This window comes from Colletotrichum tamarilloi (genome assembly GCF_030869305.1).
Source record: "Colletotrichum tamarilloi strain Tom-12 chromosome Unknown Scaffold_33.1, whole genome shotgun sequence".
Classification (NCBI taxonomy): Eukaryota; Fungi; Ascomycota; class Sordariomycetes; order Glomerellales; family Glomerellaceae; genus Colletotrichum; species Colletotrichum tamarilloi.
Genome location: NW_026849416.1, coordinates 122334 through 147929, shown reverse-complemented (window position 1 = coordinate 147929; position 25596 = coordinate 122334). Strand labels below are relative to the sequence as shown.

Below are 25596 nucleotides of genomic sequence, written 5' to 3'. Positions count from 1 at the left end.
TCCCTGCTAGTAGCTGACTCGCTTCGTGCGGGGGACCAGCAGTGCATGGCGGGAATGATGATCGGAAATACGCGTTGGATTCAATGTTGGTTGTATGGATAGTTGTACGGAATGAGGGTGCAGTGTTAGCAGGAAGCTGGTACAGACTCCATGGGTGTGTGCGCCGGTGCAGTGCATGTTGGTTCCTCAGCTCCCTAGCCGTTCTGGGGCTAGTTCTCCTAGAGACTTAGCACCAAATGCCGTGAACCATAGACGTCATAAACTTCCCGTTCCAATGGCGTTGGATTGCGCGTTGATGTGTGACATTGTTGGTCAACAAAGAAGAATTCTACCGTAACTAATCCTCTCCTTTCTCTAGGGTCAATAGTTTCTAGTGTGCCTTACTTTGCGAACACGGAGCATTTGCTCTGGTTCAGCCGAGCCCCATACTTGTGAACGGGTGGCCCGAGCCTTTGGGAGCTTAATACCACCCAATCTAATCAGTCCGCGACGCGTCTGTCTCATTTAATATGAAATTTACGCGATCATGCCAGAGCCTCTCCGCCTCATGACGCGGGATCTTTCTGACCGTCGCGCAAAAAAGGGCTAACTGAAATGGCCTTCAAACAAACCACACGTTCGTAAAACTCGACTACAAGTCCCATCATACAAAAAACATGGCTAAGATTCCAATGACTAGTCCATTTCGGGCCCAAACGCGCGCCGGGCGGTTCCCTCTCCCCACCATCACCCAAAAGACAGCGATTCCAACCCGAACCCGACCACAATGACTTGACGAGACACGGCGACACTGACGATGACCATCACGAAGCTAGCTCCGGCTCTCAAGCAGAGAAAGATGCTGAGCCTTCCAATAACCCCCCACAAACGTCAGTAGCAGACAAAGTGAACGACATGATGAGAAAGTACACGTCGGGCATACCAAAAGAACTTTCCGGCGCCAAAAAGTACTACGTGGTATGGAATGGAACGGAAACCGGTATATTCGAAAGTTGGGGCAAATGTCAGCCGTTGGTTGAAAGATATCCAGGGGCAGGGCGTAAGTTACACCTCGAACATTGCAAAAACCAGTTCCCCGGGCTGACTGCTTGAACGCAGACAAGAAAACAACAACGTACAAAGACGCTGTGAGACACCATTCTGCTTTGCGATACAAAGAGTATGTCTGATGGGTTTTGTCATAGGTGGATCTCCTGCGTAACAAGTTGACAGAAAAGCTCGAGGCAGAAGAGCCAAGGTCTGTACCTCAACCGCAACCTTGTACTGCATCGCCAAACATATATGAGAGCACACCTCGGTATACTCCTCCCACGCCTAACAGCCGTATACCTGGCAGTGCTGCGCCTAGCGATGTTGCAGCCATAGCTGCTGATGCGGGCGAGCCCCAAGCCCAGAGCTTCGACCCAGCACCAGACCCTTGCGAGCCTCCTCTTTGCCAGGAACAACAAGCCGCCATGGATCTTGCCATGGCTGGACATAATCTTTTCATCACTGGGTGCGTAAGCAAGGTGGCCGAATGATGGTCCAACGCGTGGCGTCAATAACCCAATAATCATCTACTAACTTCATACGCACGTAGATCAGGCGGCTGCGGCAAGTCTGTCCTCGTAAAGGCCTTGCACAAGATGTTCAAAGCGAAGGAACGAAAAGTCCACCTAATCGCACCTACCGGCATCGCTTCTGTCAACATCGGTGGTAGAACGATGTGGAATTACGCGGGCTGGACACCGGATGATTTCTCAGAGCCATTCGGTATACTAGTGGGAAAGTCGCGACACAAGAAAAACAAGAATCGAATAGTTGGTACCCATGTTCTTATCATCGACGAAATCAGCATGGTCGAGAATCAGTTCTTTCAACGACTTGGTCAGGTCATGGGACGAATTCGACGCAAAGCAGCCCCGAATAACCCCCAGAGTCAGATGGAGGTTCGGGGCGCTTTTGGCGGCGTCCAGGTCATCGCTGTTGGGGATTTCTGTCAGCTGCCTCCGGTAGAGCCATTCCAGCATTGTCTTGAATGTGGCTCGGAAATGCAACAGGAAAAGGTCGGGAACTCAGTCCGTTCATATTTCTGCCCTCAAGGAGTCAGCGATGAAGGGCCGCAGCAGAATACTCATGGGTATTTCATGGAGCACGACAAATGGGCCTTCAAGTCTTCTGAGTGGGTGAGGTGCAACTTCAAGTACGTCCACCTGAAGAAGGTTCATCGACAAACAGACGAGGACTTTGTCAGGATTCTTCAGACATGCCGGTTAGGCGAAGTTCTCAGCCAGAGAGATATCGACCTACTGCTAAATCATCCTGCCCAGGTTGAGAACGCAACTCGTTTGTTCAGTCATAGACTGCAAGCTCAAGAGCATAACGAATCTCAGCTCAAACAGCTCCTTAGCCCGTCCCGGAAATATTGGTGTCTCGATTATGCCAATACAAATAATAGCACAGATGAAGAACTTGATCGTCTGATCGATTACTACACGGCAAGTGCTGGCTATCTCATCCGTCGAGCTGTAACTAGGCGCGACTCTAAAATCTTCAAAGTAAGGGTTATTAACAAAGTACATTATCCAGATGCGAGATTCGGACCCTGAAGCACCTCCTTCGCGGCAACCGTTGTCCCGCTTGGGCGACCATCGCTATGCCCAATTTCTAGAGTTGAAGCTCAATATGCCCGTCATATTGCTTGCAAACGTAAGATCCTCCGCAAGCAATTGTTGCATATAAACGTTTGTCGCTAGATTCACTAACCTCGTAACTTGTATGCACCAGATTGATCTAGACAGCGGCCTGTGTAACGGCAGTCAGGGCAAAATCTGCGGCTTTGTCTCACGCTCCAAGTTTGAACGTCCCACAGAACCTAAGCGAAAAAACTACAAGAAGGATTTGTCAGCTTTCGATGCTGCTATGGAACGTTTTCGTCTGACGGAAATGTTCTTAACGGACAAAGGTGCGCCTGAATTATGTGAGTAGAAATCCCGCTCAGCTGCTGGGACAATCTCTTCATTTTTTCCTCATATCGGCTGACTCAATGAAGATCCCGAGGTCGAATTCAACAACGGCCAACGCCGCGTCATTGGCCCGGATTGCGCAGTAAACGAACTCGGCACCAAACACCCGCACATGCTCGTATCTCGGACACAGCTACCTCTCGCTCCAGGCTGGGCCATGACCATCCATAAGAGCCAGAGTCTGTCTCTTGACCGCTTAATCATTGACCTGGGCTCTGTCTTTGAAAAGGGCCAAGCATACGTAGCGCTCAGCCGTGCCCGATCTCTCCAAGGTCTGCAAATAGAAGGCACCGATGAATACATGCTTCAGTCGGGCTTGGAACTGGATTCCGAAGTGAGGAGGTTTCTGGAAGAGCTTGAGAGGAGCGCTGAGGGAAATTGAGCTCAGGTCAGGGATCCAAGCCAAGACTCTACACAGAATTGATCGATCCTGGGCTTATGCTCGAAGTGCGGCTGGAAGAAGGGGAAAGGGCATTTATGGCATTGGTTGGAGTTGGCTCAACTGCTAGCTAAAGTAGTAGGCAGCCCCTGATGGTATACCTACTATACTGTAGGGAAAGTCACAGGATACGGATGTGCGCCCGAAGTACTGCAGTATGATTACATCTTCATTCCCACTGAAACGCTATGGAATAGCCCGCGAAGTCGTCCAACCTTGGCCTAGGAGATTAAGAGGAGTATCATCCTGGTGTCACTGCCCTGCCTGCCTTGTCGTTCGAAATTCGATAAACGGTACCTGCGGCAGTGGATTGTTCCTATGCAGACTGATGTTCTATCTGTCCAACCCGTGTCCGCTCCTAGATCTTTGCAGAAAATTCCAGGCCTCCCGTCTTCAACTTCTGTTCGAATTCGTCCTGCTTGTCAAGCATGTGCGTTCCAGCTGCCAGGCCCTTCATACCTTCAACGTCGTACAGGTTTTCCAAGGGCACATCCCGAACACACACCTTATGGTCCTCCTTCGTTCCTCCGCAGAACACCTCTATAACGTTCCCGTCGCCGTATTTCGAGTCACGGATGGCTGATATGGCAACGTTGACCACTTCGTCAACGCTTAGCATCAAGTCGTCGGCATGTACACGCTCTCGGCTGTAGGAGGCGTGGAAGATTGGGGTCTGCAGCCGGCTATCAGCACTCTTTGTATGTGAACATTACGGATTTGAGGCAGGTTGAAACTTACATCGACTACTCCCGGGCAGATTGCGGCGTTTCTAATGCCGGCAATCTTGTTCAAAGAGCCAAGAGACTTGCACATGCTGACAACGGCAGCCTTGCTCGAGTAGTAGAACGGTGTAAGGAGACCATGGACGTAGCCCGCCATACTGGCGACCCAGAGGATGTTGCCTGCAAGATGCCGATTTTCGGGACGGAGCCAGTATTCGACGGCGATCTGGGCAAGTCTGATAGGGGCAATGGTATTGATGGCGTAAGCCTGATAAATGCCGACTTTAGCATCGGCTTGGTCTCGGGACAGAGGCGAGATCCCAGGCGGGTTCCAAAAGTCGCTGGATGGGGGATCATAGATTCCGGCTCCGTTGATGAGCAAATTGACTCGCGTATATGTCTCGAGTGCGGCGTCCCACAGTTTGTTGATCTGAGACCAGTCGGTGAGGTCTGTCTGATGGAAGATAGCCGACGCAGTGCCAGGCTTGATTGGGGGATGGGGGTATTTCTTGAGTGTGTATTCGGCCTCGGGACGTAGTCTCAAATCCGCCATGACGACTGAACAACCCGACTCTAGAAGGGCTCTGGTCAGCGCATGGTTGATACCTGAACTCTGTTAGTATTGGTAACTTCGAAAAGGGGGTAAGGATGCCAACCTGATCCAGCACCGGTCACGAGCGCGACTTTGCCATTCACTTCCCACGCGGTCATTTTTGGTATATTCTACTGCTGTAAGTCAAGGTGCTTTTCGAGAAGCGATGCTCAAATCGTCAGAAAGAAAGGAGAGAGGAGAAAGAGGAGATGAAAGCCATACTTCTGGGTTTGTGCACTCGTGATCTGGTTTAAGCGTCACGTCACTCTGTTTCACCCGGACTGCGACCCGTCCGTTTACCGAGTTGATGCCGATGCATGTCTATCCAATTCAGTCGACCGCTCTGAGATGCGTTCACTTGGCGGGGTTGGGCCGAAAAGTTGGTCCGACATTGGTCCGGTGTGTGCCAAGTGAGAGGCACAGCGGTTGGAGTCGGCTTCTTGAGCACATCAACAGTTGAAAGGGGCAACATCAGCGCATTATCACCATCTATGATCAGTTGGTGTCCTTTTATGCATTATCTACACTCAGTGAGTCGTCTTCGATTACTTACGAGAAGTACCTTACATTTAGTGTGACCTATTGTGGTGGTCAAGAGTCCATGCTTGATGTAGCCACAAGGGTATCTATATCCGAAGGACAGTCATGGTGCAAGTGCCGACTTCTACAGGTTTCAGAGAGATTGCGAGACATGCTTGTTCTGAAGGACAAAGACTATTTCTGGTTCTCTCCAAGCGCATGACAGGACTCTAGGGCGACAGAATCCGCTGAACTACATCCTTCGTGACGGCATGGAAGTCCTCCTTGCTCAGATCAAAACGACCGAGATCCTCAGTCTTGCTGTTGAAATCACCTCCCTCGCCCTCTTTGTAATGTAGTGGGAAGAACTTCGCAAGCACCACGGCATGTGCGTCATCCCCACTCATCGCATTGGCTCTCTCAAGAACATCATCCACGGCCTCCTCGCGAATGTCCCAATCGGTCTCAGATGTTCCAGTCGCCAGCATAATGCTACTCAGTACCTCTCTCTGAGTGACGTGGAAGGAAGTAGTGTAGAAGCATTTGTTGCGATAGCGTGCAAGTTCCACATCTGGCATAGCCACAACCTCGGCAGTAACCGCTCCAGCTCGGGCCAGCGTGGTGTAATTCATCTTTGTACGCCCCCCGTTCCAAAGCGTAACCTTGAGTGTTTTGGCGTCGATACCAAAGACATCGCCCATAGGCAGGCAGAAATCGTACCAAGGGTTGGTAATGACACCGATCCAAGAACCAACTCCTAGCTTTTCGATGAGTTCTCGATATTTGCGTTTATCAGCGATTTCAGGCAGCTCTTCAATGAGCTTTCCTTCTGGGTCACTACCAAACTCAGTCGGAAGGATATACGGGACGTTGGCCTTTGCGGCAGCGCGGATGAAGACGTCGCTGAGGCCCACAGCTGGGATGCCAAGTTGCAAGACCAAGACCTCTTGACCATCCAAGACAGACGTGAGAGCAGCTTCATCATCGAAGGCAACTCTTTTGACGGTGACGCTGTCAGGGAATTCAGAGGTGGATTCGTTCCGGACAATGACGGTGATGTCGTGGATACCATGAGAGAGCAGTGCCGTCAGGGTGTGTTGCCCAAGGTTACCACTGGCGCCAACTAAGGCAATCTTACGATCTTGTCGCACAGGTGACATGGCTGTGAATGGAATATAGATTGAGGAGAATAAAGTAAGTCTAAATATTGACCAAGGGCTGATGATGGTTCAGTTTCAATGTGTTGAGCTAGTAGTATGCATGTGCTGAGCGGAGGACCACTCACTTAAATACTTGTTCGACGTACTTAATTGACAAACCAAAGGAAGTGGAATATCGCGTTATCACCTTTGCAACCTTGTAAGCTAAGCACCGCTCACATATGATTTCCCAAGACGACTACGAAAATTACATGTATTCAGTGTCATTAGACTCAACTCTAGGATTCTCAAAACCGAATGAACCAATCAGAGGGTTCATGAGATAGCTAGTATAGTGACGATGATGATTAGAAATCATAAGCTACTTAGTGCAAAGCTTGATTGGCTCGTTCGGCTTTTGTTCAAATCTTACATGACTTACCGCACCAGGACCCATAGCAAACAAAGGGGCGTTCCGAACTTCCAGTTACATCATCACGTCAGGTGGAATAGACTAGAGCGCAAGTCATCGCACCTGTGTCAACAGAACCAGAGCTCTCATGCCTTAATATTGCCGAAATTGATGAGAAAACCTGTCTTTGGTCGCCTGATGTGATCATCCCATGGCACGAAAAGGTTCCAAGAAGACCAAGACCGGGTGCTTGACTTGCAAGTATGCATAGATCGGAATGCCTCGCAGAGGCCTCAGGCGAATCCTTTTGTACTAATTTTCGTAGGATTCGCAAGATCAAGTGCGACGAAACCAAGCCTTCCTGCCGACGCTGCAATGACACAGGCCGAAAGTGCGACGGCTACTTGGCACAGGCATCGGTCGAGTTCAAGATTCATGCAGCCCTGCGACATCATGGATCAGACTCCGCAAGTGAGCGAAGGTCACTACAATATTTCTATGAATACGCTGCGCCTCGTCTATCTGGCCCTAGGAAGCCTGCTTTTTGGACGTACTTTGTCATGCAGCTCAGCCAATCTGAGCCAATAGTGAAATATTCGCTGTTAGCAATCAGTCACCTATACGAGGCTCGCGAGATGCGGGCAATACCATCCACTAAACCTTTGCTTGCATTACAGTACTATAATGCGGCAATCAAAGGTGTGAAGGCTGTGCAAGATCAGTCTTTAGTCCTGATTGTATGCGTCTTGTTTACATGTATCGAGCTGCTGCAGTCAAATAACGAGACCGCGATTCGGCATTGCAAACACGGCAACCAAATCTTAGAGACTTATGGCAGCGAAAAACCCTGGATACGAGATCACATCGTACCAGTCTTTCGGCGATTGAGCGTCCTTCCGCTGCTCCTTGGAAGGCCTCCTGCGGACTCAGCACTCACACATGTCCTAAGATATGCGGTACCAACGAGATTTGATAACGTGGAGGATGCACACTCGATGATCGACGAAATTTGCCGACGATTAATGATTTTACAACATTGGAAACGGAAAGGAGCTGATTTCGATCAGGTGAAGGAGCGGAACTGCATCGGTTCTCTATTGCAGAAATGCAGAGAATTGATGGATGGCCTCGACATTGACTCAACATCTCAGCCAAATTGTGCTAGCGAAGGTCCGCAAGCACTGATGCGTATGCGCTTCCACACATGTCAAGTTTGCTTCGATATGCTGTTCCCAGTAGATCATGGGGGCAACGATGAAAGACACATACACGGCTTCCGCGAGATGATTGCGTTGGCTTCTGAATTTAATAATATGCGGACCATACGGCTACCACGATTTGTTTTCGAACTTGCATTCTCACCTGTGCTGTTCTTCGTTGTCACAGAGTGCAAGTGCTTAGAAGTGCGGCTTTCAGCTCTCCGTCTGATAAAGGTACTAGGAGCAGAAAGAGAGGGCCTCTTCGAAAGCCAAAACTTGTACGCTCTGGGGCGCCGAAAAGTCCAAACAGAACATGGTGTGATTTTGGATGACTTCGACTACCCTCAAGATTTGGTTTTGAATTCGGATATAGAGTTTTGAGCCGTCAAATAGTAATAAAATGACTGTGAAGAACCCTCTTCATGATGAGCTTGAATGATTAATCATCTACACCTTTCCCCTACAGCTTGAGTCCTTTCCAGTGGCTCCAGCTTTGATACAACGTTCTCTCATCCCGCAATTGTTCTGTCCAATGTTTTTGAACAGTGTCTCACTATAGTAGTAGCACTCGTAGTGACCAAGGTCCGAGTTGTATTTCGTTTGATACCCAGCCTTGGTGCAGACTGTCGAGGTGGCACTGTCATTTGGCGTACCATCTGAGTCGTAACAGTGGCAGTACTTATAGCCAGAGCAAGCTTGAGCGGTAATCGAAATCGAAAGAACGGTCACCAGAGTTGTGAGTCTCATATTCTGGAGATGTTGTCAGCACAGCTAAGGCTTGTTACAGTCATCCAACGTACGGATGGCTTGTCTATGATCGAGTTAGAGGAAGGTGGGTGGGAAATTTCTACCAGCAAGATTGTAGAACATAGCAGGCGAATTGTCGAAACCCGTGGGTCGTCTCTCTTTTAAGTGAGCTAGGTACTGTGAGGATTTGCTATTCGAAACGATTGGTTCATCGGAATTGCCGGCAACTATCAATTTCTCTGGATTGATTTGAGAAACTCCGACCCTGGAGCTAGCGAGACTGCAGGAACAAACAACTCAGAAATCGCAAGTTAATTTACACAAATTTGCGTCGTAGCTGATCTGAGTTGGTTATTCTGGCTCATCCGCGACATGGGAATTTACTGTATCAACCTTGATAAGCTACAGGCTGAACTCGTGTGTAATCAGATATTCTGATGAGATTCCATGACTCTCGCGAATTTACTAGCGGGAGCAGTGAGCTCAGGCTGTATTTGTACCCAACGCATGATGACAGGCATGTCAGCGTGATCTTGTGTGAGTCTATATAATTTCAATTGTGAAAGCTATCTTTAATCAATTGCCCAGAAATACCACGGCATGTCCCAATCTAGGCTGGATTCTCGATTTTTGCCATAAAGTACTATCGAGACAGGAAAGACTTCATAGCGCCGGAAGTCATGAATACTGCTAGGCTAGAAGAAGGGCAATGTTCGAGACTGGTTCTGGCTTCACTGATGGACTGATTTCTCATCACCTGATTTTCAAAGTTTATTTAGAGGACGGAGCGGCGAAACTTAGCCCACCGGTGAGTATTGCAGGTACAGGATGATTACTGATACGAATATGCGTAATCCGTCGCTTTGGGGCTGAGTTGTCGACTATATGAGCATGAACTCATCCAGCTTTCGTTTCCTGTGGAATATCACCAAGGGTTTACAATGCTCCTAGTCGGTAAGAGAAGCATCCATTACCAGCGTCAATACACAGGGAGTGAGCCCTGGTCAACTCTCCTATAATATATATGCATGATTCTTTTACCCTTTTAGGTCGTACAAGCCTTTTGTTATAATCTGTCATGATGGCTATGACGGCAACACGTTTGATGCATTTGCGCGTTCATTCATTCGACTTGATCTTGTCTTGTTTCTCATCTTAAGCTGCATACTGCCAGGACGAGCGCGTAATGACGCATTGCTCAGGGCCGTCACACGTACTTTGAACGTTGTGCATATGACTACATAAATCAACAGTTAGGGGCTTAGGTTGCCAAATCTGGGAAACTTCGACATATTTTGTTCCCAAAATTGGTCACTTTAGTGTCTTCACGTGTCTTTTACACCGTTCTCGACAGTTGCACTTAATTCGGAATTAAGCCTTTTGGATCTTGCTTCAAGGGCATTCCTTCTTCAAATGGCTCATCTCCACGATGCTTCCCTTTTGCGATGAGAATGGTCGCAAGATAGTCTATCTCTCCTGACCAAAGTTCTTTAAGGTAGGTGACCTAGCTGATGCCTCTATGCTCGTCTGTTGATTCCCCCTCGCCTTCGTCACTGCGCCTTGACCTTGTAACTACGAGATGAGAGGATGTATTTAATTCATTTGAGATAGCATAGGTAAGCCTCAATGATATAAATCAATCCAAGTTGTGAATAAAACTTCCCAAAATCTATCGTTCTTTCCTATTTGTATTTGGCATTCGAAGTGGAGGAATGATCACAAGCTAGCAGCATTTCGATTGATTTGTTAATCAAGCGACAAAAGCAACCCGTTTAGCACTTAAATTCAATTACTTATTCCATATAATGGTAAATGGGGATCAAGGATTATAGTGCAAGGAGCTGGTCAAGGCTAAGGTACCCAGTTCTCTTCTAACTCGTCGTCACTCTTCCCCGCTCGCATATTTCCGAGTCAGACCGCATCGCAACCAATGCTGCCAGTCTTGATACGAGCACATAGAGTTTGAATGTTGAGAGAAATCAATTAAAAGTTCTTTTATGATGCACTCTAATATCCACTCGTATTAAACCTGCCAGCCACCTTAGGCTTCTACGGCGATCCCATTGTTATCTCATGGCCTGGAGCACGTAAGTTCAACATGCCCAGTTTAACGTTTTTTCGAACGAGATTAAACACCGACGGACTTTGCATTAATGATACGACTACATGAACCCGAGAGCGACGATTTCGGGGTTATATCAAGCCACGTTGCGCCGTGTGGTAGCTGATTTCTAGACATATCCTGAAATTCCTCCATAGAAATAAGCCGCATCACCAGTCCTACCTCACTTTGCCTTCGAGATATAAGTCTTCACAGAATCACCACCAGCATCAGTAGTCAATACCACGTCAATTCCTATCCCATCTAACACACTCAGTGCATCTCGCAGCCGTAGCCATTCTTTTTGCGCTCGCCAGTGTGGCGATGGCTGGCAACCCTCGATACAAAGTCAGTTGTGATCCAGCCGTACCAGCTGCCTACCAGGCTAGCATGAAGGCATTTGAGAAGAAAAACTGTGGAGAGTCCGAGTATTTTGGGCGTCCAGGCACTTGGCATGAAGAGACACAGTCGTGCGAAGCCCCCGGCCCCGGGGGCACGAATACCCAAAGATACTACCATCCGCTCTTTGCTAGCTCTTCAGGTGGTCCCAACATCAGCCCGCGTTGCCACTGGGTTCCAGCTTAGGTTTCTTGGGGGAATACCCATACCACGTACGCCTGATTATTAGCCTCACTCATTCCTATCACGGTCGATGACTGGCACAGCTTCAAGCTCAGCTTGTCAACACTCAGTCAAGTAGGACAATTAAGCCGCAGTCCGAGAGAAAGCACTGGGATCGGATCAAACATTGATCTGCCGGAGATGCGGCGTGGTCGAAGAACAATCCTAGGCTAGAAACCAATCCAAATCACCTCATGCGTGAATCTTTCTCCGTGTATTACTTGCCTGCGAGATCAAAGAGATCTTGGCCGCCTCCTGGATAGCTTGACAATTCTGTTCCCACTAAAATGTGTCTTGACAGGCTTAGAGTAAATGCGGAACGCGCCTGATGGCGAAGCGCTGGGTTTATTTCCAATAATCTCTTTGAGATAATATAGTCGTCCTCGAAAAAGTAGAAATGATGCAAAGCGAGAGGTCGATCTCCCCGAGGGCCAATGACAATCGAGCGCCAAACCTCTCAACAGGAACCGAGCGGGAAGGTCTATTCTGGTTGGTGCCTGCCACAGTATTAGCTCCTCCAGCCACAACTCAATCTGGCGCACGCAACATCATCAGAACAACCACCAGTAATCCGAGGTTTACTCATTTGATGATGGGAAGAAACCCATAAATAAAGCATCATGCCTGACACAAACTCGTCGACGCCCTCCCTTGGGTTCGTCGATTTACCGGTGGAAACTCAAACCCACATCCTCGAGGCTCTCGCCTCCTCACACCCCGCATCGATCTACGCAGTGCTTCCAACATGCAAACATCTCTACAAAATCGCTCTACCTCTCTCAGTCCGAACCTATGAGAGCGCCGCCGGCCCAAAGAACACAAGCCAATACGCGCAGAAGCGCAGCCGCAACCTCGACTTCCTGCGTTACATCACCATCACCAAGCCTGAGCTTGCACCACATGTCCGCCGCATTACCATCAAACATGTCTCCACCAGCCTCATCTACCGCACTGCCCCATCGAGCAAGAAACCCTTGGGTCCTGAAAGCGATGAGATTGGCGTGTACACCAACATGATTGATGCATCGGGTCTCTCCGATCACGTTGAAGACTGGGAGGCTGTGCGACACGAGTGGCTTCGAGGCCTCGCCGACGGCTTAGTCGAGCAGCAGATTGGCCTCATGTTTCTCGCATGCCCGAAGATCCAGGTCCTCGAATTGGGAACGCCTCTCGCGCCTCGTCTGCTTCCTCGCTTGATCAAGGCTGCGGCATTGCACGGGGGGAGCATGAAGGCCCCATTACTCCATCACTTGCGAGAGTACTGCGGCGAGCCAGAGATGCCCAAGAGTCTTTTCCACTTCTTCAACATTGGGAAGGAATTCCTGCAACTACCTCAGTTACGGACATTCATGTGCGCGAGTTTATCAAGCAGTGGCCCAAACGGGCACCTCTTCGACGAGAACGCCAATCCGCCCAGGTCTTCAAACGTTCAAAATCTTACTCTACTGGATGCAAACATTACTCAGGAGGGCCTAAGCACAGTCATCCGTGCTTGCAGAGAGTTGAAGTCGTTTCGCTGGACCCCAGGTGACAGCAGTTTCCTAGATATGCAGATCAAGCCGCAAGATCTAGCTCAGGCTCTGTCACCGCATCGAGATACTCTCGAATGTCTGCATATCGACTACCAAGGCCAGTGGCGCAATCAAGAATGGTACGTCGAACTAGAGGGCTTCTTTATCGGTACGTTCCTGCGGGGGATGGTCTCGTTGAAGACATTGCACATCGGCATGGAGGCTTTTACTGGTTTCACTGATCTTTGGACAATCCCAAGCCTTTACAACAACTTCAATCAAGAGGAGAAGGTGTCGGAATTGAAGAGAGTTCCGCGACTCGTCAATCATATACCTCCTAATCTGGAGAGCCTCGAGCTGTACGGGTGCACCATGGAGATACTACCTCATATCCGTGAACTCGTGGACCTGCATCAGACTGGAGAAAGATGTGCGAGCTTGCGGAAAATTCAGCTACGCTTCAATGCAGACTTGGTTGATCCAAGTAAAGTCAGCATGATTTGCGATGCAAATTCGAGCGTTTTAGACCTGGAATTCATATATGACCAGGCGCCCATTTGAGGAGCGCTGAAGACTTAAGTCATAAGTGCATACGTAGAAATCAACTTATTGAATCAAGCGACAACGATTGATCGACTCATGTTGAAAGGCGCTTGTGAATTCGAGCCATCTAAGATGATTATCGGGCATGCTTTGATCCGATCGTCGAGCCCCTTGCCGTGTAAAGAAGTTGTTTGAAGATGCCAAATATAGAATCCAATGGATCTGAGCTTCTCTACTATCACATTATCATGGTTATGAAAGTTGTTATCGCCAAAGAAACCTAAGCAACATTCTTTTGAGGGGATTCCAAGTCTTGCAGCTTGCCATATGCAAGGTCTTTTTGTCAGCAGGGGTTCTCCCACACCCCTCTTCTTCAACGCTCCATTATGTCTGCATAGGGATCACGAGACACATCCTATCAACACAATTCGTCAGCAGCTTATCTGAGGATACTGAAAGGTGGGATCTGATCCCAGCCTACTTCCCGATCGATCCGTTTTTGGCAGCTTCCCGTGCGTAGATCCCGCTCTCCTAATGCCCTCGAGGGCCACGACGACAAGGGTATAGCTATTGGTGGGTATGAAAGTCAGGCTGTGATATTGGACGTATTACCTCGATGCAGCCATCTTCTGGATAAAGCCGGTCAGGTGGCAGATAGATGCTCGTCAATGTTGCAACTTCCCTATCGAGGCATCATCGGCAAATGCGGCTACAACAAACATATGAGATAGTACATATAAGTCTGTCATATTCCTTCGGGCCTTCGCTTCGTCTGGAACTAGAAACCTACTCTCATCTCACGCTCCCTCCATTCTGTTGATCAGCTTTGACATCATTGTCATTGATGGTCAATCTCTACCTCATGATAATTACAAAGCCATAATCAACCCACGACGCTACTATCTAGCACACTCATAAATCAAGGGTTAGTAAGGCTGTATCTAGTACCTTCTGTTCTTCAATGACTCAAGCTAACACGGCCCATAGGTCTACAAATATAGCGCGCTACACACGAATTGAAGACCATCATGTCCGCCTGTCTACGATGCAATATCGCGCCTGCCTTACCCGGCCATCGCTTCTGCAGCCCTTGCGGCAGGATAATACACGCCGGCAGCCTGCAGCGTTCGGGACTTTGTATGCGCGGCTGTGGCCGGACCGCGAAGCAAGGTCACCGATTCTGTGTTCCTTGTGGTAGGTCGTACTACCGTTAGTCGATATTGAAAGGCTTATGTGTATTACTGCCTCTGCTATGAATGAAACCTGCTGTGGAGTATGCCATGGCTTGACCATATGTTATCACAATCAGAAAGCGTGCATCGGTTTAGAGTGCTTCAAGATCAAGACCCAAATGTTCTCAACCTTAAGCTTGCTGAGGAGAACCTTCGTCGCTTGTAGTCTCGATGGTAAGTCACTGGCGCTAGTATCTAAGGTAGTAATTCTTTCCAAAGGCTTTTTTGTTCAAATAATTCGACCGGATTCAATCCGGTGCCAAGTTGGCGGCCTTCTGGCTGACAAGCGGACCTGGACATGGCCCTGATATCAGTGAGTTACGGGACACCGTGACAAACCACCATCTATCCAGGGTCGATTCGGGGTTTGTAGGACAAAAGCCAACGTCGTAACCTCAAGAGCAATGCCCCAACCTCAACCTCAACTCTGAACCAAAAGAAAGACGATTTAATGCCATCTTTGCGTGATTTGCAAAAGAAGAGAGGTCCATCCAGGATTCGAACCTGGGCCTACGGAAATTCCGATAATCAGAATCCGACGTCCTAACCAACTAGACTAATAGACCGGTGATAACCGGCGCTAATATCTTGCGCTGGTCAAGCGAGGTCGAAGCAAACTTGAGAACCTTGCAGGTGGACGAAGTCATCCAAGGCGCAGTGTTTGCTAGGCTGCTGCAGACTACTTTTGGCATCGTCAGTTGAGTTTGGGCATTGCCCTACTCAGTGCGCTTCACTGAATGTGCCCAGAACTTTATTGTTGGGGCAAATGAGGAGAATTTGGAGAGTCGCGCATTGATGGGGCAGAGCGGCTGTCAGAGAGACAGCGATACTGTCGGAGTCTGTCGCGTGTTGGCATCCTCAGCTCAGGGCTTAGCACAACAGTAGGCGGAGCTCCTGGTCGCAACTTACAACGTGCAACACTCGGCGATGTCGAGATTGTTTCGGCCCCGAAGTTCTCATAAATTCAAACGCATCGTCTGAGCTTGGTATGCACAGATGCACACGTTTGTTTGCCAATCCGTAGATGCAGGGACTGGTGCCAGCCCATGTTCGTCACTGACCCCAAGGGTTTGAAAATAAGTGCACGCTCAGACGAGCCATGTGCTCCGTTTCAAAACGCAGCTGATAGATGAACGGCCTTTGTTTCATCGGATGTCAAGATCGGACGTCGCCAGGGTGCTTGACAGCAACAACGACTCATTGACTTCTGGTCGTCTGTGACCCAAGTACTTGCTGATACCTATTCTTCTGGAGATCCATGATTATCGATGTTCCTGAATCCGGTCACTTGGATGACGTTCTTGAGGCAGCTGCATGAAAGCTGTCTTCCTCAGCCGAATCCTACTTTGGAGCCATCCTCGTAGCACGGTCCATAGGTTGTCCAGTGACTGTAATCTGTTATGCCGACGACGGCGATGACGACGCTGACGAGGTAATCTGCTGCTGGAAGCTGGATAATCGGCTCAAGGATCGGGAGACGGGGGCGGGGCTCCGGACATCGCTTCGCATCAAGTTAATGGGAGGAGGAATCGCCGTCCGGGTTCCTCAGGAGAAGGTCCCCTATTTCGTACCCATGGAACCCATGAATTTGTCGTCTTTTGACCGCAGCCCACATGGCTGCGTTCCCACTCGAACAGCAACGTCATGTTGTGCCGGTGTGGAGAGCCACGAGTCGAGGTTGCCGTTGACTCTGGGGGCAAAGGAAATCTGAGGGAGAGCAATCTCTTGTGAATCGGCCAGTGTTGGAGGATGCTCTAACGGCTCCAGGACGACTGTAACCTGGCTCAGGGTATGTTTGCTGTGCTGCAGGTCATTGTTCGTGCAGCGCAATTGGGGTTCAAATGCCGAGGACGCAGCGGCAGCCTGCGTTGCGCACACGAACTGCAGGCTGCTGCATGTGGCCGTTGAGACGAGGAGTCCGAGACATGTTACGAGGTGTAGACTACACAGAAGCAAAGATAGGATGGTCTTGAGTTTGGCCAGTGTCTCTGCATGATATTCCAACTTCGCGTACCACAGCCGAAGCTGCAACTAGCGAGCGCGCAGCTTAACGCAGTAGAGGACGGGACAGTAGGTCAGAGGGAGACTGATGGGCCAAGACCAACAAAGGAACGTGTGGTGTCCGCAAAGCGCCGGCGCTGCGACGCGATCCTCGACCCACCGAAAAAAACGTTGGAAGCCGTTGTCTAAGTATATCGCAACGTCTCATTCTTGTGCTTGGTGGCGTGCAACAACAGCTGTGAAATTTCTTCTTTTCGCCCCCCCTTTCGGTCCGTTGAAGGACAAGACCAACCGGTAAAAAGCTGCCAAGAGGCGTTTGCTAAGTTGAAGAGGTCGAGATCGGGCCAGGCTGCCACGGAGAAGGGGGAATGAATGGGCAACCGTTTACGGTTTGGGGCGTTTAGAGAAGAAATCATTCCCCAGTGACCGGGCTCGCTTGAGTGTCCCTAGCTTGGCTTAGACCACCAGCAGAGGCGGCGCGGTTACCGCGAGTTTCCAGCTGCAATGCGTAGGACTCACAGCAGACTCCAGAGCATTTTCTGTATCCATGAACCTCGCCTTCTCACCAGTAGCTGCGGTGGCAGCCGTGGGTCTCGACAGGCCTTGTGAGCGGCCTAGACGGTTCAATCCAGCAGGACTTTGATCAAATGGTTTGCTCGCAGGTCCCTAACGAGTAGTGTATGTAAGCGCCCGGAACCTCCTCTCAAGGACCGCACAAAGTTGAGTTTCACATTGTGGCAGCGAAGCACCGGGAAGCAACTTGTACGGGGTAGTGGCCGGTCGTTGTGCGTCTGAATGAGCAGTTTCCGCAGACACTGGTGACGGGTTGGTGGCACGAAAGAGGAGTCACGATGGCCCTGTTGCGACGAGGGCCTGTTGAAGGGCCTTGCAGTTTGTGCCCAAGTCGCGACGGATAGGGGCAACGAGGAGGGGGGCATGCGACGACTTGCGAGGTGACGAGGTTCTAATTAGTGCGACCGATGCGCGAAGTGGGCAAGCTCGGGCCGTCCAGAGTCAAGACTCCCATGTCAAGCAACGTGAGGACCTAGGCGATGCTCATGATCCATTATTCATGGCCGGCCGCTGGTCCCTGGCGAGAAGGGAGTCTCCCTCTTGAGAAGTTCACAGCAATGTTGGCCCACCAAAATCATTGATCTCCGGCGTGATCTCCAGAAGTTCAGGTTGGTCTATGTTGGTGGACATGACCCTGGGGAGGATTTCGGGTTTCATCCGAGGACTTGCGGTTGCAGCTGCAGCCCCCAAGTTTGATTATCGTTGAAGTGCGAGTTTGGACGGAGAGACAAAGATGGGACTGAGACACATGAGACGATTTTGTCCGGGTTGTGTTGCTGCTGGTCACCGTCGACGGCCGGCCCCGTTCAAACTTGACGATGGATGGGCTGCGAGCTGCGAATTGGCATCCGAATTGACCATGCTGCCCGGACGAAGAATATCCGTACGGAGAGGCTACAGCGGCGTAGGTCAGTAAAATTAAGAATGAGGAAATCGACACTAGAAGAGGCTTCTCCGCAAGTGATCTGAACGGGGAATAGGGATGAAGGATGATGACATTTCCCGGGCGATGAGCAACCGCGACTCACTTCCATGTTGCGACTGCACAGACCGTCGGACGAACGTTCTGGGAAGGAAGGAGAGAATCCTAAGATTTGACACTCGTTTTTTGGGAAGGAACGGGGGGAGGCAACAGGGTGAGTCCTTGCTGGCTGCCCCTACTGGAAGCGACTTTCTCAGTGACTTCCCTCCGTCTTTCCCAATCGCTCAGTTCCTTCCAAATTCCAAAATACCGCACTGACGGCAAACTCTTCTTTCTTTCCCGTCCCTCTCTAACGCTCCACCCCACTCATGAGCCAACCAACCAACTGGCTGCAGGCACTCAGGCACCCCCGGCCAGTCAGAGCGCACGAGACACTCTGAGCTGATCATCCAAGGCTTAGCGTCAGGAACCATTTTCTCAGTGAAATGCAGGAACGAGTTGGCCAGCCGCGAAACGGAAGGACAAGAAGCCTTGGGTCTCACCAGCTGGGTCCCGCTTCCACCGCACCTTAAACCAATCACCAGGTGCTGGTGGCTCGGGGAAATTGTGCAGTTCAATCTTTTATGAAAAGCCCACTCACATCGTCGCTGTATCGGGAATGGACGATTCGCGCTCTTCTTTCCTCGTGTGCCACCCATTTCGTCCATTTCGCGGCAATTTGTGTCGCATTGGCGAGGGGATCCAAATGACGAGGTGCAAATTATGCCATTTAACTCTTCAATAATGCTGCCGCTATTCGCCCTGTTAGAGAGCATTGTACGAACAATCACCGCCTACTAAGCCCGTTTGCGGCTGGTAACAATGCCTTTCTCTCCTTCCTTCTGTCAACCCCGGCCTGACTTTGTCTTGGACATCAAGAATAAGCAAGCCGAGTGATGGACCGTTGGGCCTGTCTCGCCCGGCACAAGGTGTTGTTTCCGTCTTAGCTCGGCCGAGCGACTTCTCAGGAGTCGGACTACCCGCCTGGAATCAACCGGAAGAATAAGAAGTAAAAAAGAATGGCACTATTCATGGCGCCGCTGACCACTGCCCGCAACGGATGTTGCTTATTCTGGGTTCTTGCTTCTATTGCTGGCTCTTGAGACTTGCGGATTGCGCTCAGCCCGCGTCAGGATCACACAAGGCTTCTAAGAAAAGCGCTGTCACTGCGTCAGGGCAAACAACGAACAGCTTCCAATCGACACTCTGCCGATCCGTCGTTGCTGGCGTGATGAATAGTTGGCGGTTGGTTGTTTGCACAATTATCCATTCACAAAGCGCACCAAGGCAAGGCGCAAGGTAACGTGGTCGACTGCCAGCGAACGCAATGCTGTGCTTTTGCGCCTTAATTTCCCGCGAAGATCCAGACCCCTGCCTGCATAGGTATTGAGCCTGCATACGAATGGTCGTGTGTACAAGCTACCACCGCTGAACCTTGGCGGGTAAAAATGTTCATTGTACTTGGTGCCTCTAGGAGGATGGTGGGCTTGCAGCATGGCCAGCAGCCTTGGACACGGGTACCTTGCAGCTACCTCTGTGATACCTCACCGGCCGAGTGACGATGGCCTCCGTTGCGACAATTCGGTTGGCTTTTACAGACTCTCAGTAGCAGACCAGGCCCGACTTGCGACTCGCACCGCAGTAAGCATCTCATCTCCTTTTTCCCTCCTGTGTCACTGTCCCGTCCCAGCCGTACCTGCCGTCTCTTCTTACATGCTCCTTCCCCGGGATACATCTGGAAAGAACTGGCAGGTAAGGACAAGGAAGGTAGGGCCGAGCACCTCCACCTCTTGCCCTCTCACAGGCTCACGGACCACAGCTAACGTCCTTTCCTTCCTCCATCTCTCTCGTGGGCCGGGCTTGGCTTTCATTTTGGGTGTGAGCGCCTTCCCTGTCGGCGCCTGCATCGTCGTCGCCCCTGCCAGTCACCTCACAGGCTCACAGTCCACGGGGATGAGGCCCTGCCGCCTGGGAGGATCCTGGACCTCCAGACGTCTCCCAGACTCCCAGGTTGCCAGGCCCCCGGGTAAAGGTACGGAGTACTTCGTTGTTGCTGCTCATTTTCACCCGACGCTTGCATCCGTAACCCTCGCCTGATCCGCCTGCCCCCGTCGCTTGCCTCCCCACATCCAAAACCCACGTCTTTTCCCACTTCTCGCGAGTCTGGGTCCTCTCTCCAGCATCCTCTTATTCAAACCACTCCCCCCCCGATCCATAACCCACAGACTTCGTTGGCAAAGTCTCCTACTGCTTCACCCTTCTTTCGCTTCACGCACAGTCGTTGAAACAAACATCACCAAACCTGAATTACTCGAAGTATTCGGACTAACACTCATTCCTATTTACATCCGCGGACAGACGCCCTCTTGTCGCAAACCAACAACAAGCGCTCCCCGCCAAAAAACCACTCACTGCCTTGGCTTAGACACAACAGTAAACACGCCAACACATATATACATCTGGCTGTCCCATCTCACGCTTAGCAACAAGGCAAGCAGTACGACTTACATCACGATCTTTGAAAGACCCAACACCAAGCATACGCATCATAGTGTGGAACGGATTACTTCCGACGCACATACATATTCGATTCGGTCTATACTTCGTCAGGCTTCGACAGTTGACCAGTACAATCACCAAAAACACCCACTTACAGACACAATGAAGGTCACCACGATTCTTGCTGCTTTCTTGCCCGTCTTGGCGCTCGCCCAGACCTCAAGCGGTGATACGACGACGGTTACTTCCACGGCTACCCAGACCAAGACCATTACTCTCGAGCGCGCGCACACCACCACCATGACCTACGGCACCGGCAACAGCACCGCGACGTTCAAGCCCACCGGCTCCGTTGTTGCCTCTGCAACTGCTGCGGCTACCGCTGCAACTACCTCGAAATCCAATGCGGGCGCCGCTCTCAACGCCGGTAACCTGGCTTTCGCTGGTGTTGCTGGTATGGTCGCTGCTATCATGTTGTAAAGCGGCATCACTGGATGCGCAAGACGAAGGTGTGAGGAAATGGACGACGGGTGAAAAGTTGCGATGTGGTTGGAGGAATGTTGCCAACTGCATCTGAATGCCATACCGAACTCTTCGATGCGACATCTTTTCAGCTTTCTCTTTTGTCATCGCCTCCAACCCTGGTTCGGCGCAACATCGCTACCGATGTGAGTGCGGCCTATTCTTACGAACTTCACGACCTTGAGATTGGGAAACCACTTGAGTTGACGGCACACACTATACCCTTTTCCTCTTCGACACCAACCATGTGCGACGCTTGCATCGCCATCCTGCAGGAAAGGAACCGACACGCTAGTCAACTAGGGCTTCTTGACAGCGATCAACCTTTTTTCACTCTGACTTCAAACGACACTGACTGTCCGCCGCCTTTCTTTTATGGGTGGCGGACGGCTTGCCACCTCATGTTTTAATGTTTCGATTCTTCCCCAGCAGCACAAGGGTCGCATGGAATGCGTAGTCGATCTGCCCTTCATGCACGTCGTTGGCCATGATCACCCAGGGCCTTCTTCAACACAATCAACTGTCTGGTTCTCTAGACTGGCGGGTCGTGTTGGGGATGGCATCGAGTCAATTCACGCCTGATGGTTTTCAGGCTGTCGTTGGCTCGAGTTCCTGGCCAGGCACTGATGTTGCTGCAGGTGTGCTTGCTGGCTGGAAATGATATTTACGGGATCTTTCGCAACGTCTTTTCTCAAGGGAGGATTTAAGACGGAAATGATCAGGATGGATGATTTAGGGATTTACCGGAGTTCTCGTGATGGAACAAAAGTTTCACTCTTCTTCGAGTTGTTGATACCCCTATTGCTGTATGGTTGCCGGCCGGGGTTGGACAGATCAAGCTGCACTTCCGAGGTTGCCCTTTTCGAAGTTTTAACCTTGGCTCTCGCTTGCTTGGGTTGTCTGACATTGCCCAGTCGGTAGGAGGACGCGATGGATTTGCTTTGATATTTTCGGATTGACGACCGTTTTGATTGAATGATGGCATGGTCCGAGACGATTTTGCCTTGCGAGGGGGGCTTGGAGGCCATTGAAAGGAGTTTTAAGGACTTGAGAAGAAGCATTTACTGGTAGCATAGTTGAACGAATTCACTGACATGAGCTTATGGCTCTGTTCCATCAAACCCTTGCATGCTCCTACCACGACAAGTGACAGGGACATGAGGACTCGGCTCATGATTCCACACAGCATTGGCAATCCTGACCTCTTGATTGGAAAGATCCGGGAAGCGAGTAAGACAACGACCCCTCGGCCCTTGAAAAACGAAACCGTTGGGACGGAAAGCCCCGGTACGCCGACATTTCGATAAGCCTTCTTAATAAGCATTGCCGCTGTCAGACAGCCGGCCAGTTTTGATTGGTCGGGGTGCAATCACCGCCCCCCGATATGCCGATTCAATCCGGGGACCGGGGGGTGTAGCCAGCTGCAGGGCCTAATTTCTAGTGGTCATTTTTTCTTGGGACCTGTTTTTTTGCCCCATCACAGCTGTTTGTCTGCATCAACTCTCAACCAAGCTCTCTCGCCCGCAACATCGTCGGCTGTTGCAATCACACGGGCAACTTCGAGTGGGAATCAAACGAAACACAAACGACAGTTAATTGCAATGCCATCGCCCATAGCACCTCTTGCCCGCGTGCAGGCTCCTCTGCGGCGGGCTCTCGCCTCGTCGGCTCGCTCCCGAGCCTTCGCCACCGTTCCTCCCACCTTCGGCACAACATCCGAAGCAGCATCGCAACCCCCGAAAGCCCGCAGACCGACCTACTTCAAGGACAAGAGCCTCGCGTCGCTGGACGACTTCATCGCGAGCAAGGGCGACCCCGCGGCCCTCTCCGAGGCCGAGGCCTACGAGATTCGCACCGTCGAGGTCACGGGCCCGACGGGCAAGAAGAAGACCATCACCCGCCTCCCGGAGTGGCTCAAGACCCCCATCCCCGCCGGCAACGAGAACTACAAGTCCATCAAGAAGGATCTGCGCGGTCTGGGGTTGCACACGGTATGCGAGGAGGCCAAGTGCCCCAACATCTCCGAGTGCTGGGGCGGCTCCTCCAAGAGCGCAGCGACGGCGACCATCATGCTCATGGGCGACACGTGTACGCGCGGATGCCGTTTCTGCAGTGTAAAGACCAACCGCGCGCCGGCGCCGTTGGACCCCCATGAGCCGGAGCACACGGCCGAGGCGCTGGCTAGGTGGGGTTTGGGATACGTTGTTCTGACGTCTGTTGACCGCGATGACCTGGCGGACGGCGGAGCGCGGCATTTTGCCGAGACAATCAGCAAGATCAAGGCCAAGAAGCCGAGTCTGCTGGTCGAGGCGCTGACCGGCGACTTTATGGGCGACTTGGACATGGTGAAGATTGTGGCGGAGAGCGGTTTGGATGTATATGCGCACAATGTTGAGACGGTGGAGGCGCTGACGCCGTATGTGCGTGATCGGAGGGCCACGTTTGCGCAGAGTATCAAGGTGCTTGCGCGGGTCAAGGAGGTGAAGCCGGAGATGATTACCAAGACGAGTCTGATGCTTGGCTTGGGAGAGCAGGAGGAGGAGATTATGGATGCTTTGAGGCGTACGTTTGTCCCTATCATTCTCTGGCTTATAGCCAGGAAACCGCGTGAATTGAAGTCAAGGCCGGAAAGAAATGCTGACATTTGGGGAAACACAGAACTTCGCAAAGCCAACGTCGACGTCGTCACCTTCGGCCAGTACATGCGCCCGACGAAGCGCCACCTCAAGGTCGAGAAATACGTCACCCCCGACGAGTTCGAGATGTGGAAGCAGCGCGCGCTGGATATGGGATTCCTGTACTGTGCCAGTGGTCCCCTGGTGCGGAGCAGTTACAAGGCCGGCGAGGCGTTTATCGAGAACGTGCTGCGCAAGAGGGCGGGCGAGAAGGCTGGCATGGCCGCGAGCGGTAGGCTGGGCCAGACCGTTGCTCTGGAGGAGGGGTTCAAGACGCTTTAGACCGGATTGTTGCTGTACTTTTACAGCGAGAATTGAGGATGTACGATCTGTGAGGATGGTGATGAAATAGACTAGGGGATGAGATGGATAATTGTCAAAGGGGGGTTAGATGGCATGGCTGGCGTTAATATTTTTGGGCTGGACGACGGGAAATTCATTCATCATGGGCATCGCCATCTTCTACCCCCGGGTGGCACACTTTCGACATACAACCTAGGTGCATAGTAGACCTATAAGAATATACGGATGCCGGGTGGTCTTCAACAATGGCCACTAAGAGCTATGAATTTACATCCGGGTCTCATGTTACTCCGTGCGTGCCATTTTCAAAGGGGTATGATGACTCAACTCGGGCACGGTGGATCTGGAGCTATCTACTGGTATGATTTCAACCTTACCTCCTCCTCCTTTCACTTCTCTACCAATTCGAATGGGTGGTCTCCGGCGTTTTTGTACCACGATCATAACTCGGCCGATTGATGAATCGTCGGAATCCTCAGGGGTAAGACCTCGAACCACCTAGTCGCCTCGTTGTGCCTGGTCCTGGCAATCGCATACCAATCTACGGACCCTCTGTCTGAGCCAAGATCGGATTCAGGAGGCAGGAATCGAAAAAGTTCAGAGACGTCGGATTTCCGCATCTTCAGCTCGAAGAAGGGAGAAGATGGCGTGGTCTTGAGAGGAGGCCCTAATTTCCCGGCGTTCCTGATGCGTGTTCCGCGTTCAAAAACTCACCGGATAGGGCTGTTATCGATTTCTTGAATCGGGTTTTAGTGCGTGTGAATGGAGAGACACCTTAACGGTCGAGTCTTCAAGAAAGGAGTCCTTTACTTATCAGTCTCTTGGCCTGCACCTCTGATCCCGCGGGATCCCTTCAAATAACACGGGATCTACTGAGGTATGGGCGCCTGAGAATGAGGGCATACGCGGCTCATGTCTGCTTTGATCTTGGCTTTTTCAGCTGAGCATTTTTTACAGGGGAGCTGTTGGCTTTGGGGATAAGCGATGCTACTCTCATGCATCAATGGACGAGCGATAGATGTACCAACCCAATGGCCAAGGGGACGGCCGAGAATCTGGTAGCCGCAATGCGAGAGAAAAGCTGGCCTTGACCACCCCGGCCAACACCAATGCACCGTCCCATCACTTTTCATTCCAGGCCGGGGGAAAGCTTGGTCCTGTTCCTGTCATCTTTCCCGAGAAGTTTCTTCGCCATTCATCCCCGGCGACATCTACCAAAAGCGATTATCGAAAGTTGAAACAAACGAGACCATAAGTGTCCTTGGTCAAGAATTAGCATC

The 25596-nt window shown here is 51.0% G+C and overlaps 14 protein-coding genes across 14 annotated transcripts; 9 read left to right on the top strand and 5 right to left on the bottom strand.

Annotated features, from left to right (window-relative positions):
• Positions 1-594: 594 nt before the first annotated feature.
• CTAM01_08931 (ATP-dependent DNA helicase PIF1) lies at positions 595-3387 on the top strand (the record flags this gene model as incomplete). Its single annotated transcript, XM_060524951.1, has 8 exons — positions 595-616; positions 680-1039; positions 1099-1127; positions 1185-1495; positions 1580-2507; positions 2569-2688; positions 2767-2959; positions 3032-3387. 8 exons carry the CDS (start codon positions 595-597, stop codon positions 3385-3387), a joined length of 2319 nt encoding a protein of 772 aa, XP_060380391.1.
• Positions 3388-3802: 415 nt separating this feature from the next.
• Positions 3803-4877, bottom strand: CTAM01_08930 (uncharacterized protein; the record flags this gene model as incomplete). Its single annotated transcript, XM_060524950.1, has 3 exons — positions 3803-4117; positions 4183-4772; positions 4823-4877. 3 exons carry the CDS (start codon positions 4875-4877, stop codon positions 3803-3805), a joined length of 960 nt encoding a protein of 319 aa, XP_060380390.1.
• A 630-nt stretch (positions 4878-5507) lies between these two features.
• Positions 5508-6437, bottom strand: CTAM01_08929 (uncharacterized protein; the record flags this gene model as incomplete). The annotated part of the gene is made up of 1 exon (XM_060524949.1): positions 5508-6437. The coding sequence occupies one exon, from the start codon at positions 6435-6437 to the stop codon at positions 5508-5510; it is 930 nt and encodes a 309-aa protein (XP_060380389.1).
• A 602-nt stretch (positions 6438-7039) lies between these two features.
• Positions 7040-7716, top strand: CTAM01_08928 (uncharacterized protein; the record flags this gene model as incomplete). Its single annotated transcript, XM_060524948.1, has 3 exons — positions 7040-7089; positions 7154-7565; positions 7654-7716. The coding sequence occupies 3 exons, from the start codon at positions 7040-7042 to the stop codon at positions 7714-7716; spliced, it is 525 nt and encodes a 174-aa protein (XP_060380388.1).
• A 395-nt stretch (positions 7717-8111) lies between these two features.
• Positions 8112-8408, top strand: CTAM01_08927 (uncharacterized protein; the record flags this gene model as incomplete). The annotated part of the gene is made up of 1 exon (XM_060524947.1): positions 8112-8408. The coding sequence occupies one exon, from the start codon at positions 8112-8114 to the stop codon at positions 8406-8408; it is 297 nt and encodes a 98-aa protein (XP_060380387.1).
• A 128-nt stretch (positions 8409-8536) lies between these two features.
• Positions 8537-8683, bottom strand: CTAM01_08926 (uncharacterized protein; the record flags this gene model as incomplete). The annotated part of the gene is made up of 1 exon (XM_060524946.1): positions 8537-8683. The coding sequence occupies one exon, from the start codon at positions 8681-8683 to the stop codon at positions 8537-8539; it is 147 nt and encodes a 48-aa protein (XP_060380386.1).
• Positions 8684-10847: 2164 nt separating this feature from the next.
• On the top strand, positions 10848-11112 carry CTAM01_08925 (uncharacterized protein; the record flags this gene model as incomplete). The annotated part of the gene is made up of 2 exons (XM_060524945.1): positions 10848-10861; positions 11034-11112. 2 exons carry the CDS (start codon positions 10848-10850, stop codon positions 11110-11112), a joined length of 93 nt encoding a protein of 30 aa, XP_060380385.1.
• Positions 11113-11199: 87 nt separating this feature from the next.
• CTAM01_08924 (uncharacterized protein) lies at positions 11200-11460 on the top strand (the record flags this gene model as incomplete). Its single annotated transcript, XM_060524944.1, has 1 exon — positions 11200-11460. The coding sequence occupies one exon, from the start codon at positions 11200-11202 to the stop codon at positions 11458-11460; it is 261 nt and encodes an 86-aa protein (XP_060380384.1).
• A 656-nt stretch (positions 11461-12116) lies between these two features.
• On the top strand, positions 12117-13568 carry CTAM01_08923 (F-box domain-containing protein; the record flags this gene model as incomplete). Its single annotated transcript, XM_060524943.1, has 1 exon — positions 12117-13568. The coding sequence occupies one exon, from the start codon at positions 12117-12119 to the stop codon at positions 13566-13568; it is 1452 nt and encodes a 483-aa protein (XP_060380383.1).
• A 1010-nt stretch (positions 13569-14578) lies between these two features.
• Positions 14579-14764, top strand: CTAM01_08922 (uncharacterized protein; the record flags this gene model as incomplete). Its single annotated transcript, XM_060524942.1, has 1 exon — positions 14579-14764. One exon carries the CDS (start codon positions 14579-14581, stop codon positions 14762-14764), a length of 186 nt encoding a protein of 61 aa, XP_060380382.1.
• A 1348-nt stretch (positions 14765-16112) lies between these two features.
• CTAM01_08921 (uncharacterized protein) lies at positions 16113-17721 on the bottom strand (the record flags this gene model as incomplete). The annotated part of the gene is made up of 4 exons (XM_060524941.1): positions 16113-16283; positions 16412-16813; positions 17303-17449; positions 17533-17721. The coding sequence occupies 4 exons, from the start codon at positions 17719-17721 to the stop codon at positions 16113-16115; spliced, it is 909 nt and encodes a 302-aa protein (XP_060380381.1).
• A 3257-nt stretch (positions 17722-20978) lies between these two features.
• CTAM01_08920 (uncharacterized protein) lies at positions 20979-21296 on the top strand (the record flags this gene model as incomplete). The annotated part of the gene is made up of 1 exon (XM_060524940.1): positions 20979-21296. One exon carries the CDS (start codon positions 20979-20981, stop codon positions 21294-21296), a length of 318 nt encoding a protein of 105 aa, XP_060380380.1.
• A 782-nt stretch (positions 21297-22078) lies between these two features.
• On the bottom strand, positions 22079-22399 carry CTAM01_08919 (uncharacterized protein; the record flags this gene model as incomplete). Its single annotated transcript, XM_060524939.1, has 1 exon — positions 22079-22399. One exon carries the CDS (start codon positions 22397-22399, stop codon positions 22079-22081), a length of 321 nt encoding a protein of 106 aa, XP_060380379.1.
• Positions 22400-22939: 540 nt separating this feature from the next.
• CTAM01_08918 (lipoyl synthase) lies at positions 22940-24295 on the top strand (the record flags this gene model as incomplete). Its single annotated transcript, XM_060524938.1, has 2 exons — positions 22940-23900; positions 23997-24295. The coding sequence occupies 2 exons, from the start codon at positions 22940-22942 to the stop codon at positions 24293-24295; spliced, it is 1260 nt and encodes a 419-aa protein (XP_060380378.1).
• Between the last annotated feature and the right edge of the window lie 1301 nt (positions 24296-25596).